Source organism: Dipodomys merriami, unplaced genomic scaffold (assembly GCF_024711535.1).
Source record: "Dipodomys merriami isolate MVZ:Mamm:240054 unplaced genomic scaffold, mDipMer1.0.p SCAF_1, whole genome shotgun sequence".
Classification (NCBI taxonomy): Eukaryota; Metazoa; Chordata; class Mammalia; order Rodentia; family Heteromyidae; genus Dipodomys; species Dipodomys merriami.
The window spans coordinates 110,692,016-110,707,358 of NW_027202270.1; the positions used below are offsets into that span (position 1 = coordinate 110,692,016).

Here is a 15,343-nt window from a genome sequence, read left to right on the forward strand (position 1 = left end):
CCTTTCAGGTACAAATGGTAGATAAGTTATAGGTATTAGTAAGAGAAATGTTAAGGTAAGCATTGGTATCATGGTAAGTTTAAGTTTGAGTTAGCTTTATGCTGTTGTTTATATGTCCTTATATGTCTTTGGTGATTAGAGGCTTGACCCCCAGATTGGTGCTATGGAAAGTTGTAGAATCCTTGAGAGGTAATGCCCTAGTGAATGATCATAATGTAGAGGGGTAGAGGGAATATATATTACCTTACCCAGACTCCATGTAATCCTTAAAGTACAAAAGGACCAAGATATCGCTTTGAAGTTCTATCAGTCATAGTTAAAGAGAACATACTTCAATTGTGCAGAATTCTTCACCCATGGCAACATCAGTTTTGGATCATTCCACATTCAACATGGATATGAAACTCTTAAAAATAATTTAGTTGACAAAGAATTGTCAATTGTTTCCTCTTAACCTTTGTTTCCTCTAAGACACAGAGAAAACCAAAAGTATATTTTATCTATGAATATCCATTTTGTGGAATTATATAAAATTTATGAAAAGGATTTGTCCTTTTTATAATTATTGAAATAGCAAAAACAACATATGTATTAGCATCATCCAAAGGTATTTATATATTCTTTAGCATGTTCATTTGGTGGCTGTTTTATACAAATAAAGAGGCAAGGTTAAATTATTAAGTTATTAAAATATACTTGGTGTTCACTGTATTTTAACTTATTATGAATTATTCAGGATATAAGGAGTTTACTAATTCAATTTTGTATAATCTGAAATTTTTAAAGTTTACAAAGGGCCTGAAATTATAAACTGATGTCTCAAGCATTATAAAATTTGTGGCATTGTAAGAATCCCTTTTTAAGATTATTATAAGACTATTATAATCCCTTTAAGACCATTATAAAAGTTGAATTACAATTATGTATAGTATTTCAAAAAGAAGTTGAGGGTAATGTATATAACTATGAAATCAGTGGAGAGAATTTAATTCTTATTAGGCACTGTTTGTTTGGTACCGGGGATTGAACCACGGCCTCACATATGCTAACACTGCTATACCTCTAGCCTCTATGTAATTGATTTAGTTAACTAAGAGACTTATTATGAGAAAATCTCTTATGGGAACATAAGTTACCAGGCCATTTATATTTATATTTAGGCTGCAGAATATGGATAGTAAATCTGCCTCAGAAAGAATCCTAGAGAGGGATACTTGCTTCTTAATTGATCTTCAATCTAGTTTAGAAGGTTATTTTTCTAAGTAAGACATTTCAGCTTAAGTTGTCATTTCACCTTTTTTGTCATTTGATTTCTCTTTGAAATTACCAGATAATATGATGGTGGAACGTAAAGACTTGAGGCATAGAAGAAAGAGGAAAAAAATAGCATTATCTTGGAATGAAAACTACTGTTAGTATATTTCATGTGAATATTGTGAATTATGGTTTATTTGATGAAATTTTTCTTCTAATTTGAATTTCATAATTTGATCTAAATTACTTTGTCATATTTCTGAGTAGACAACTCACATTTGCTAACATTCTTTTGTTCTCACAGTTTTCAGCCTATGATCACATTCAACCTCCAAAAGTAAAGTTTTCTCAAGAAATGCCAGTCAATGATGACGTATGTTTCAGTAGAAAAAGAGTATCAAGAAATTTATTTCAGAGTAATCGAGATTGTAATCCAGATTCCCTTGCTGTATGTGCTGTTGGTAAGTAAAAATTGAGGATGATGAATATGAACTTCTCTGAAGTTCATTGTTCTTTCAAGGGTTAATAGAATTTTAATCTAGTAAGTAGTTGAAATATAATAGTATTTGAAACCTGAAAAACACTGCACACTCTTTTTTCATTGAAACCTTTTAAGAAACAATCTTGGGATATATTCACCTAATAAACTGCTCTTTTTTTTTGGGGGGGGGTCCAGTCGTGGGGACTGAACTCTGGGCATGGGCGCTGTCCCTCAGCTCTTCAGCTCAAGGCTAGCACTCTACCACTTGAGCCACAGCGCCACTTCCGGCTTTTTTCTTTTTTGCTTATGTGGTGCTGAGGAATCGAACCCAGGGCCTCAGGCATGCAAGGCAAGCACTCTACCACTGAGCCACCTTCCCAGCCCCTAAACTGCTCATATTTTTGAATACTCTATGTGTCAGTACTTCTCTAAATTCTGAGGATATAGCAGAAAAATATGAGTAGTAAAAAAATTCCAATACCTTCTAGCATTTGACTGTTCAGTAAATGGGACAATTTTTTGCCTAGAAAGCTTGCAATTTATTTGGGGAGGAAAGCAAATAGGCAAGCCATGATAGATGATGATAGATGCTAAATAAGATGCTAGATAAAAATAAGACAGCGAAGAGAGATATGGATAAGGAACGATTTTAAGTTATACAATGGAAATTATTTTAATTCATGCACTGGGAACTAGAGGCATGGCCCAAGTGATAGAGTGACAGCTGTGAGCTAGAGCAAGAGGCCAAACTCAAGCCCCAATACTAGCATACAAAAAAATAAATAATACAATGAAAGGTAGCCATATTCAGAAGGGAGTATTTGAAACAAACTACTAATTACTAAAATTGAGAAAAGCAAAAAGGGGGTAGTTAGAGCAAAATAACTTACAAGTATAGAAGGCGTGTTTGAGAGACATTAAAGAGGCCATGAAGAGGAAGAGAATTCAAAAATTACAAAGATAATGAGGACTGTTATAAGGGCCATTAGGCTATTGAATGAACTAGATTTTATACGGAGTGAGAAGCAGTTAAAGAGAAAAAGTGATAGCACTGCCTTATGTTTTCTAGGTTCATTTTGGATACTATATTTAAAATAAGTGAAAGGAAGACAAGGGCCAAAACAGGCAGAACAGATTAGGAGTCTTTGTCTCAAACCTGAAGGCTTTAATCAAAACAAATGCAGTGAAATGTAGTTGAGAAGTGCTTGTATTCTGATTGTATGTTAAAAGTAGAATTAATATCATTTGCTGGTAGATTAGGGAGAGAAAAATAATTTTTTAGAGCAACTGGAAAGATGTTCAATTGCATATGTGTTACAGAAAGTAAATATTATGGTAGTTCAGAGGACATTGCCCTAGACCATATCAATTTAAAAAGGCATTAAAGAAATAATAGTACCGGGGCTAGGAATGTGGCTCAGTGGTAGAGTGAGTGCTTGCCTTGCATGCATAAGGCCCTGGGTTCGATTCCTCAGCACCACCTAAACAGAAAAAGCTGGAAGTGGTGCTGTGGCTCAAGTGGTAGAGTGCTAGCCTTGAGCTGAATAGCTGAGGGACAGTACCCAGGCCCAGAGTTCAAGCCCCATGACCGACAAAAAAAAAAAAAAAAAAAAAAAAAAACAAAGAAGGAGGAGGAGGAGGAAAGAAGAAGAAGAAGATCTTCATCAGTCATATTAAATCAGGGTATCTTCAAGATTATTCTTTTCCTAGGTCAGTAGCTTCTTTTTTCCATAATAAAAAACACAGCAGGGACTGAGAATGTTGCTTGGTGGCAGAGTGCTTGCATGCATGAAGCCCTAGGTTAAATTCCTCAGCACCACAAAAACAGTGAAAGCCAGAAATGGTATTGTGGCTCAAGTAGTAGAGCACTAGCCTTGAGAGAAAAAAAAAAAAAAGGCTTACCTAATAAGTGTGAGGCCCTGAGTTTATATTCCAAAACTGCAGGAAAAAAAAAATTGTCATGTATATGAATTTTAACAAAATAAGAAAAGGAAGAATAGAGAAGGATTTCAATACTGAACATTCAGAACTGGAGATGTGGTTAAAATGGTTCCTTACAAGTGCCAGACCTCCTTAATCTGCCAAAAAAATAATTTTAAAAGATCTTAATATCCAGAAGTATAGAAAAATGATGTTAAGTTAATCAGCTCCTATACTTTGCCTATGTACATCTCTAGGTTTGTGTTTGTATTCTTTTTTTCTATTAAGAGAAAGAGAGTAAAAAAATAATATGTTGGGGAAATGATGCCAGTGGGAACAGAAAGTGTTTTAGAACATGAAGATGAAATATCTTGCACATTTTAACAATTTACTGAATAGTCAAATGCTATCAGGTATTGGATTTTTTTTACTATTCAACAAATCATTCCTCTAGGAGAATTTATAGACCTTTATGCAGTAAAGTTCCATCATATTTTGAAAATGTATTGATTAGTTTATTTGATAGAGAAAAGAAGTACAGTATTATTTTCATGCCATTGTTTTAGAATTTTATAAGTGTCATAGTTCCTCTGCCATTGCAAAACGTGTTACTTATTGTACAGATTTTAAACAACTACAGAGTAAGGTAATGTATAACTTGATGTTAGATTTTTTTTTTTTTTTTTTTTTTTTGGTCGATCATGGGGCTTGAACTCTGGGCCTGGGCGTTGTCCCTCAGCTCTTCAGCTCAAGGCTAGTGCTCTTATCATTGGAGCCACAGCACCACTTGCGGCTTTATCTGTCTATATGGTGCTGAGGATTCAAACCCAGGGCTCATGCATGTGAGGCAGGCAGTTTACCACTGAGCCATTTTCCCAGCCCCTAGATTGTTCTTTTTTTTTTGGGGGGGGGGGTCCGGTCATGGGTCCTGTACTCTGGGCCTGGGCGCTGTCCCTCAGTTCTTCAGCTCAAGGCTAGCGCTGTACCACTTGAGCCACAGCACCACTTCCGGCTTTTTTCTTTTTGCTTATGTGGTGCTGAGGAATCGAACCCAGGGCCTCAGGCATGCAAGGCAAGCGCTCTACCACTGAGCTACCTTCCCAGACCCCCTAGATTGTTTTATAAATATCATAAGAACTCAAGAAAGGAAGAGGTTAGCTTGAACTAGACTTTAAAGAAAATAGAGGTTTTTGTGGCTTGTAGTGAGGCAGAAGGAAATATCATGAGCAGGAAAGAAGTAGGACCAAAAGTGTGAATGTGAGAATTAATCTACAAGATATGCTGAACATTGAAGATAAAAGGTATTGAAATCATAGTGAGAGAATAAGTCATAAAATTTTAGAATTACAAAGTACTTCCTTTATTTTTTAGTTGAACAGACTGAACATTAGTGACATCATTATAAGCTTTTAAAAAAAAAAAAACTTCTTTATCTATCCAGGTTAGTCATGGGGGAGGAAAGGGATTTGAGGAATGCCTGGATAAGTTTAGAAACTACATGAATGTCCAGGTATGGTAGTACATGCCTATAATTTCAGGATTTGGGAAGTTGAGGCAGGATGATGATGAGACTGAGGCCAGTCTATGCTACATAGCAAGCCCCTATCTCAAAGAGAGGGAGGAGGAGAGAGACAGGGAGGGAGGAATGAAGTCAGTAAGGGAGAAAGGGAAAGAGAAAACTACAGGAATGTTGTGTAGTGTGTTTGAAAAGAGAAGAGTTCTTTAGTAAAACTTTTTAGGGTGGTATATGTACTATAATATGGAAGAAAGATATAGTGAAAAGAAATATAGTGAGAAAGAGAATAAAGGAAGACACTGCTGTAGTATATATTATTCAATATACCTATACCTATTCTTTCTTGCCCTTTACTAGTCTGTGTTTCTGAACATTAACTCCTACACAATCAGGTTTGTCAGTACCAAAGCTTTATCTTTTTTCTGCCTGCCTGGCTCACTGTACTTACATCTGTTAAATAAGGTGTTCTTGGGAAATAAAGATTATTTTATGTTTTTCCCCCTCTCCCTCCTTCAGAAGGTGCTACTGGAACTCATCAGGCCAATCATACTGGGAAATGTGGGCAGTTTGGATTTTCACAGATATGTGGTAAAACTGGCAGTGTGGATTCTGACTTACAGTTCTTAGGGACAAATAACTGTCCTCAAGATAAAGGTATAAGTCCCAAATTTATTTGGAAACATTATTTTTATAATATGTATGATTTCCAACACTAGCTTGTATGTTATTTTATATAATTCTGTTTATCACAAAAAGTGGTATTTTTCATATTATTAATAATGTGATGCTAGTGCATGACTATAATCCTAATACACAAGAGATTGACACATGAGAGTTCAGGTTTGAGGCCACCATTGCCACGAATGAAACAGATTAGGAGAAAGTAAAACATGGGAAACATATAGGCAAATTCTCAAAGAAAAGTAGATATAAATAATTTTTTGGGGGGGGGAGGTCTGGTCATGGGGACTGAACCCTGGGCCTGGGAGCTGTCCCTCAGCTCTTCAGCTCAAGGCTAGCACTCTACCATTTGAGCCACAGCACCACTTCCGGCTTTTTATTTTTCTGCTTATGTGCTGCTGAGGAATCGAACCCAGGGCCTCATGCATGCAAGGCAAGCGCTCTACCACTGAGCCATCTTCCCAGCCCCATAAATAAAAATTTTAAGAGAAATATGTACAGTAAAACTAAAAACATTTTTAGTACTGCAGATTATATTTATTATGAGAGAATAATTTACTGAGAAGACAACTTTTCTGGGGTATTGGATATGTGTGTGTATGTACATATGTGTGTGGCATGCATTTGTGTGTATGTGTGGGTGACATATGTGTATGTAACTTGCAAAAGTAATCTATAAATGTAGTGGAAAATTTCAATAGGTTAAGAAAGCTTTATATTAGAAGATACAAAGGGTTAAATATAAACTTAATTAGATCTTTACCTAATACCATACAAAAATATGGGATATGGGATGAAAATATGAATGTGAAAAGAAAATTAACTGTAAGCTCTGAGAATATGTATATATATATATAAATATTTTCTCTTTTGTTTTATTGCAGGGTATTCTAGCCTAAATTTCAGTAGTAAGACACAGCCAACATTTGGTAATCAAGTAGAACATACCTCATTATTCTCTGGCTCAAATCCAAATCCAGGAGCCTTTATTCTTCCATCCTATCCGCTCTCATCACCTCGAGCTAGTCCAAAGCACACATCTCCACTTAATGTATCTCCAAAGAAGTCTCAAGATAATTCCATTAGTATCTCAAATTCCTGGCCTCTTAAAAGTTTTGAAGGACCATCAAAGCCAAGTCCACAGAAAAAACTTGTCAGCCCAAACTCATCTGAACCTACAGGTAGAAATGATGGTAAAAATCAGTATTTTGTTTAAACTTATTTGCATTTTTTGATTAGTATTCTACACTAAATATATAAAGGTGTTAGATTTTTTTTTTTAAAAACCTTGTGAATTATGTTTTATTTCTTTGACTTAGTAAATATTTAGGAAACTTTTTTTTTTTTTTGTCAGTGATAAGGCTTGAACTTTGGGCTTAGGCGCTGTCCCTGAGCTCTTCACAGCCACAGAGCCACTTCTGATTTTCTGGCAATTAATTGGAGATAAGAGTTTCACTGAATTCCCTGGATTTGAACCTCTATCCTCAGATTTCAGCCTTCTGAGTTGCTAGGATTACAGGCATGAGCTACCGGCGCCTGGCTTAGGAATCTATTTAATAGTAGTAGAGTGAGCTACTGGTGTCCAGCTTAGGAAGCTATTTAATAGTATATATATAAAATAGTGTAATATAAAATCTGGCCAAAATGGTCATGTGGTTTTTTTATATTGACACTTCAAAAGCTTCTTAAAAAAAAGAAGTAATAAAGCTTTAATATTGCACTTACTATCTAAGAGCCTGCAAACAGATATAAAATATCGTTTATATTTTTATTATTTACTATATTTAATGCCTGTCTCATTAAATATTTATTATATGTTAACTATATTTTGAAGGGTTATTATTTATTACAAACTAAAATATTCTTTATAATATTCCATCTCAAAACCATGTAATTAGAGTATGAGTTCATTCAGAACAAATCCAGTTTTTGAAAGAAAAGTCTGTTAAAGGAATCATCCATATCTTACAGTTTTTCTGTCCCTGGCCACAGCGTTACTGTGGGGTGAAACAAACTCAGCTGACTGCCTATTTTTCTTTTCTTTTTCTTTTCCTCAGTTGTGAGGCTTGAACTCAGGGCCTGGGTGCTGTCCTTGAGCTCTTTTGCTCAAGGCTACAGCCCTACTACTTTGTACCACAGCACCACTTCCAATTTCTGGTGGTTAACTGGAGATAGGAGTCTCATGGACTTTCCTGCCCAGGCTGCTTTTGAACCTCAATCCTCAGATCTCAGCCTTTAAAAAGCTAAGATTACAGATGTGAGCCACGGGCTGCCAATTTCTTATTCTTCACTTTCTCTTAACATTGAACTTTCATTTCCTTCTATTAATTTTTTGTTGGGGGGTCCGGTCGTGGGGCCTGAACTCTAGGCCTGGGCGCTGTCCCTCAGCTCTTCAGCTCAAGGCTAGTGCTCTACCACTTGAGCCACAGCACCACTTCCGGCTTTTTTTTTCCTGCTTATGTGGTGCTGAGGAATCGAACCCAGGGCCTCATGCATGCAAGGCAAGCGCTCTACCACTGAGCCACCTTCCCAGCCTCCTATTAATTTTTTTTTACCTTTCCTATAAGATCAAATACTTTATTAGGAGCTAAGATTTTGTTTGGTCTAGGGTTGTGGCACAGTGGAAAAGGGCTTGTCTAGTAGGCATAAGGCTCTCAGTTTGCTACCCAGCACTATAAAACATAAATAAATAAAATAAAATACAATAACATTCAAGTAGAGACTTGCTTTCCCAAGTGACCATTAGTGACCATTATTATTGCTTCACATATATTAGTTATTGAGATATTACTTATGTAATTAAACCAGAAGAGTAGCCCTTCATGTTTATTTTGGACTTTTATCATAACAAACATTGTTCATGGTGATATGTATGATGATAGGTTACAGTGTAACCTGGTATATAATAGTTTTTTGCATTGTGAAAGAATTTCATGTTCATTTTTGTTCATTAAATGATGTTGATACTTTTATCTCATTTTAAATAGTATTTTTAATAAAATGGAATGTGCCTTGAAAATACTGTATTCTAAATACTTTATGGAAAAAATAACCTGTATTTTTTGCTCAGGAGAAAATTATCAAGAAAAGCCTTCTCCAGTTCAACTTACACCTGCCTTGGTGAGATCACCATCTTCCCGAAGAGGCCTCAATGGGACAAAGCCTGTCCCTCCCATACCAAGGGGAATCAGCCTTTTGCCTGATAAAGCTGACTTAAGCACAGTGGGACAAAAAAAGAAAGAGCCTGATGATATTTGGAAGAGTGAAAAAGACAATTTTATAATTGACCTTTCAGAGTTAAATTTCAGAGATAACGATTTCGATCAAGCAGAGGTTAGAACTATATATCATTTTAATAATTTAAAAACATAATTTTTGTAATATAGTTGCTACTTAAGGAAAGTGTTCCATAACATTTTTTCTCATTTATAAAATATTTCATGTTCATTATAGACAATGTGAAAATTCAGTGAATTATCAGAAAGGAAAATTAATCACATCAGATCTCATTACCTAGACTAATTTACTGTAACAGACCGAATTTCCTTCCAGAATTGCATGTATCTTTCCTTTTTAAGTTAAAAAATATGAATAATAATATAGCAATATATCAATGCACTAATTACACTCAATGAAGAATTTGTCATGTTTATTTCTTATTTTTAAGATAAAGTTTTACATAGTTTCTTCCTCAGTCCAGTTGCTTTCTGAGCTTTACCAGAGGCAACTGGTCTTCAGATTCATTTATGTTTTATGTCTGTCATTTTTATATTATATTATATTATATATTGTTTTTATATAATTTATTTATAGTAACAACAATTGGTTTTCATTTTGGCTGCAGTAAACATTCTTGAGCCTGAACTTTGTTCATATGTGTAGTTCTTTTTTTACTAAATTAAAATAATGTACACTCATTTAAATACTAGATCACTTTATGTTATCACAGTGTTGATACTTAACGCTTCTAGACATATGTCAAAAAAAGAATGTAGTTGTCTTTCTTTGGATCCAGAGTACTACTTTGATAGGTGCTTCCATTTAATCATTTTACATGTCAAAAGTTACATTAAATTTGTAAACAGTTAAGATGTTTTATGGTCTCAAGCATGTTTCTAAGATGTAAACATTACATACTTATAGTTGTTCAATGATACAAAGTTAATTGTAATGTGTACCCACTTAAAAAGTATCTTTGGGGGCTGGGAAGGTGGCTCAGTGGTAGAGTGCTTGCCTTGCATACATGAGGCCCTGGGTTCGATTCCTCAGCACCCCATAAGCAAAAAGAAAAAAGCCAGAAGTGGCGCTGTGGCTCAAGTGGTAGAGCGCTAGCCTTGAGCTGAAGAGCTGAGGACAGCGCCCAGGACCAGAGTTCAGGCCCCACAACCAGACCCCTCCCCCCAAAAAAAGTATCTTTGATATTAAGTAAAACATAGTTAACTTGTGAAACATGAAATTTAATGATTATTCTTTCCAACTTGTAATTGTTTATAAAATCCATAATCTTGTTTCTCCCTCCCTCACAACACATGGTATTCCTTGAGGTTAGGAAGATTTATTTAAAGGGAAGAAACAGAGGAATATCATTTTTCTGTGTGACTGATACATTTTACTTGAATTTATACATTTTTGAATTATTTTTATATAACTTAATACTAGTTCTTTTTCTTTTAATAGATAATTGAAAGGTGAATTTTTTATAATTAGTATTAAACAGTTAAGAATTTATTATTTGGGCTGGGAAGGTGGCTCAGTAGTAGAGCTCTTGCCTTGCATGAATGAGGCCCTGGGTTCAATTCCTCAGCACCACATAAGCAGAAAAAGCCGGAAGTGGTGCTGTGGCTCAAGTGGTAGAGCGCTAGCCTTGAGCTGAAGAGCTGAGGGACAGCGCCCAGGCTCAGAGCTCAGGCCCCATGACCGGACCCAAAAAAAAAAAAAGAATTTATTATTTTTAGATATTCATCCTTGTAAACTTTTAATAGGAAAATGGTTCAACTGTTGAATCATCCTGTATGATTGTTTCAAATGGCCTATCTTGCCTTCTAGTTGCAAATATGATATTTTTTACTTGTTTAAAGGTCACTGTTAAGCCTCTTTTTTTTTTTTTTTTTTTTTTTTTTTGGGGTCCGGTCATGGGGCCTGAACTCTGGGCCTGGGCGCTGTCCCTCAGCTCTTCAGCTCAAGGCTAGAGCTCTACCACTTGAGCCACAGCGCCACTTCCGGCTTTTTTCTTTTTGCTTATGTGGTGCTGAGGAATGGAACCCAGGGCCTCAGGCATGCAAGGCAAGCACTCTACCACTGAGCCACCTTCCCAGCCCCAAAAGATGTATTTTATTTTATTTTTTTTGGTCGGTCGTGGGGCTTGAACTCTGGGCCTGGGCACTGTCCCTCAGCTCTTCAGCTCAAGGCCAGCGCTCTACCACTTGACAGCGCCACTTCCTGTTAAGCCTCTTTGATGTGAGTTAATTTTAAGAAAGTCATTATACATTATATGGACCATATTTGTCTTTTGCCATAAAAGAAAGTGTATTAATTCAAGTTTTTTCAGTTCTCTTTTACATTGAAATTTTCTTGGTACTTGATAATGTTTGTTTCATTTTCCTTAGTTCATTTAATCTTCACACTAGCTTCCTGAGTTAAATAAAGCAATATCTTTTTTTTTGGGGGGGGGGATCAGTTGTGAAGCTTGAACCTGGGACTGTCCCAGAGCTCAAGGCAAGTGCTCTACCACTTGAGCCAAAGCTCCACTTCTGGTTTTCTGGAGATAAGAGTCTCACAGACTTTCCTGCCTGGGCTGGTTTTGAACTGCAATCCTCAGATCTCAGCCTTCTGAGTAGCTAGTATTACAGGTGTGAGCCAATGGCACCCAACAACAATATCTTATTTTTTATGCTTGAATTTATGTGTGTTTATGTAAGTGACTCAGCCTTGCTAAGGATTGAAAAGTGAGTGATAGGGCTAGGATTCAAACCCAACTCACTGAATTCCATGTTCCTATGATTTTCTCTATACTCCACTATCATACTTTCATTAAGGGTATATTGAACTTACCTTTGAAGTATGAGGACTTAAAAACTTAAAAAAACAGTTTTTATTAATTGAAGTCATTATTTTCACTGAATGCTTAACCTTATGAGTTGAAACATTAAAATTGTTTATGATTCTGTATTTAATGTGAACCAAACTCAATATATTAAAATGCAATAATTTCTACTGTGCATTTCTAAAAATACTTGGCTTCTGAAGTTATATACCTTGATCTGTTACTCTAAACACTTGCAAGCTGAATGTAAGTCAGCATAACACTTTAGAAAGCTACTGATTTTGTTAATCTTCTCCTAGAAGACCTTAAGTAGTTTCATAATCACACCAGTCAGCTAAGATTAACAGTTCCCTGTCTGACTTTATACTCTGATATAGCTACTTTCTGATTTAATGATTCAGTGATTAGATAAATTAATATGTTCAGTCATTGTGTCCTGTGTTTAATACATGGTATTTAATACACAGTAGTAGAATGTTCCTCACAAGGAGTTATAACCTAGTAGATAGTTTATTGATACCCACAATAATATCTGTACTGTTATACCATGTATACAAACATACAAATATATACTGAGGAGTAGCTAGCTCGACAGATAATAGAGTTTAAAATCTAAGTATAACTTTTGCTACTGTAAATATATTATCTCATGAATGTTTTGTCTCTTAGATGCAGAGCTCTCTTAGATCTCTTCGTAATAGTGCTGCTAAGAAAAGAGCAAAACTGAGTGGCAGTACTTCTGATATTGAAAGTCCTGATTCTGCAATGAAACTTGACTTGACCTTGGACTCTCCATCTCGATCTTCCTCTCCAAACATCAGCTCTTACAGCGAAAGTGGAGTTTACAGCCAAGAATCATTGACTTCTTCCCTATCAACAACTCCCCAGGGGAAGAGAACAATGTATTTAATTTTTTTGCCATGTTAAAAAAAATTGTGATCTAGACCTCTATAACATATTTGGAAAAGATTTAAAATCATTTCTAGTGTTTAAAATGTTAAAGGATTGGGAATGTAGCTTAATGGTTGTGTGCTTGCCTAGCATGCATGAAGCCTGGGTTCAATTTCTCAGTACCACATAAACAGAAAAATCGGAAGTGGTGCTGTGGCTCAAATGGTAGAGCACTAGCCATGAGCAAAAGAAGCTCAGAGACAGTGTCCCAGACCCTGTGTTCAAACCACAGGACTGGCAAAAACAAACAAAAGAGACAGTGGGGAAGTTTATCCAGATTACCTTGCTTAGCCTCAGTTTGGATTTGGAGAGAACAGAACTCCAACTGCAACCTAGAACAGCTGAACAGCTCCAATTACCTCTAATTCATGGATGTTTACCTTGCTGTTATCCCACTGTATCTTATATCATGTTATTTTCATTATCATACAGAAACTCAGGACTCCATATCCTAGCTCTTTCTTGCCTATAATAGGACTAGAATTAGAGCCCTGGCTCCCCAATGTCAATAGAATTATTTTTTTAAGTGTAACAATTAAGTCAATTTTTCAGTTTGCCTTTACAACCTCTCAGCCTTAAAAGTTGATCCTAATCTGATTCTGGTCATCTTTGTTATCCTGATATATGATTGAGGAAATCCATTTTCTCTTTATATTGGACAAATATCCAGGAGTATAGGTGTTATGGTATAGACAGATATAATTACTAAAGTTTTCCAAAATTGTATAATTTTGTACTTTTTATCAGTTACGGTTGTTTCCCATTATTTCTAATATTTGGTGGTATTCTTTTGATTTTATTTCATTTCATCTTGAACCTTGTTTATATACTGCTATTAGTAAATACTTAAAAACTAAATTAAAATTACTCTCACTTTAGTGAATTAGTACCTCTGACAAATTTAGTCAGAGATCCTCTGAGGAGGCATTTTATTTTAGCAAGTCCTAGAATTAAACTGCAGTTTTTGTGCCATTCTTAGATGTTTGTTCCATAATTTTCTCCTTCATATATATATGTATGTATGTATATATATGTGTGTGTGTATATATATATATATATATATGTGTGTGTATATATATATATATATACGTGTGTGTGTGTGTGTATATATATATATATATACACACATACACACACACATATATATAAAACAGAGAGAGAGATTATTGTTTTTGTTGGTCTTTGGGCTTCAACTCTGGACCAGGCACTGACCCTCAGCTTTTCAGTTCAAGACTAGCACTCTACCACTTGAGCCACAACTCCCACTTCCAGTTTTCTGGTGGATTATTGGAGATAAGACTCTCTCTGACTTTACTGCCTGGGTTGGCTTTGAACCTCAGTCCTCAAATCTCAGCCTCCTGAGTAGCTAGGATTACAGGTGCGAGCCACCGGCGCCCGGCTTTCTTCATATTTTTTAACTTAAACAGCAACTTTGAACTTGGAAAATTTTCGGAGGAAATCCCTATTGTAATGAATTAAGTAAAAATAGAATAGATTTACAAAGTGAACTTGAAATGACTTTGGTAAAGTAACTGTTCCCATGAAGACTCAAAACATGTATTTAGCTTTTAGACCTATAATGAAGGTAAAATTTTGTCTTGTATAGTCCTAAAGTTACACCATCCTTAAAAAATTTTCAAACATTTGGTAAGAGAAGTTTATCTTGTAACATTTAGGATTCTGTATTTCCTCTATTATTTCACTGAAATAATATGCTCATATCCTCATTTATGGACTGAATCTCTTTAAGTTCCACGCTTTAGCAGAATTATGTTTAGTCAGTTTGCTGCCTGCCTTAAAAATCATGCCAAAATTAGCTGCTGTTACCTGATTGATGCAAGGCTCTTATCAGGTGGGTTGAGGAGGGAAATTGTTGAAAGCCACCATTTTAGATAAGTTTTTTTCCTTCATCAAAATTTTTTTAAAATGCGGGGCTGGGAAGGTGGCTCAGTAGTAGAGCGCTTGCCTTGCATGCATGAGGCCCTGGGTTCAATTCCTTAGCACCACATAAGCAAAAAGAAAAAAGCTGGAAGTGGCGCTGTGGCTCAAGTGGTAGAGTGCTAGCCTTGAGCTGAAGAGCTGAGGGACAGCACCCAGGCCCAGAGTTCAGGCCCCACAACCGGACGCCCCCCCCAAAAAAATTTTTTAATGCAAATTTCCAGCAGTCTATTCTAGAGAAATTACTTTTTCCAAAGATTTAAACTTCATTTCTTACTAAACCTAGTGGCAGACACTTCTGCCCAATTACTAAGAATTATACTTCTTTGTAAAATATGTTTGTAATGTTTATTACTGACTTACTCATTTTGTGCCACTTAATTTAAACCAGCTTCTTTATATGCAGTTGTAGTATTCTTTTCTCTTTTTGCCATACCTGGGGCTTGAACTCAGGGCCCGGGCACTGTCCCTGAGCTTTGTTTTGCTCAAGGCTAGCACTCTACTACTTGAGTGACAGCACTACTTCCAAAGTGTATGTGGTGCTGAGGCTAGGCAAGCA

At 35.8% G+C, this 15,343-nt stretch overlaps 2 protein-coding genes across 5 annotated transcripts in view; one reads left to right on the forward strand and one right to left on the reverse strand.

Moving 5' to 3' along the window:
- The window catches only part of Klhl28 (kelch like family member 28), a 42,821-nt gene extending 42,521 nt beyond the window's left edge, over positions 1–300 (reverse strand). The window contains exon 1 of the mRNA XM_070027287.1: positions 249–300. The gene's annotated coding sequence lies outside the window, so the exon portion shown is untranslated. The remainder of the gene's footprint in view (positions 1–248) is intronic.
- The window catches only part of Togaram1 (TOG array regulator of axonemal microtubules 1), a 64,965-nt gene that overhangs the window by 9,411 nt on the left and 40,211 nt on the right, over positions 1–15,343 (forward strand). For 2 of the 4 annotated variants that reach the window (XM_070027238.1, XM_070027255.1), the window contains exons 2-6: positions 1,559–1,715; positions 5,688–5,825; positions 6,737–7,045; positions 8,923–9,185; positions 12,565–12,797. In XM_070027238.1, the coding sequence (XP_069883339.1) occupies positions 1,559–1,715; positions 5,688–5,825; positions 6,737–7,045; positions 8,923–9,185; positions 12,565–12,797 (1,100 nt within the window). The remainder of the gene's footprint in view (positions 1–1,558; positions 1,716–5,687; positions 5,826–6,736; positions 7,046–8,922; positions 9,186–12,564; positions 12,798–15,343) is intronic. The other 2 variants (XM_070027247.1, XM_070027264.1) reach the window with 1 other exon arrangement.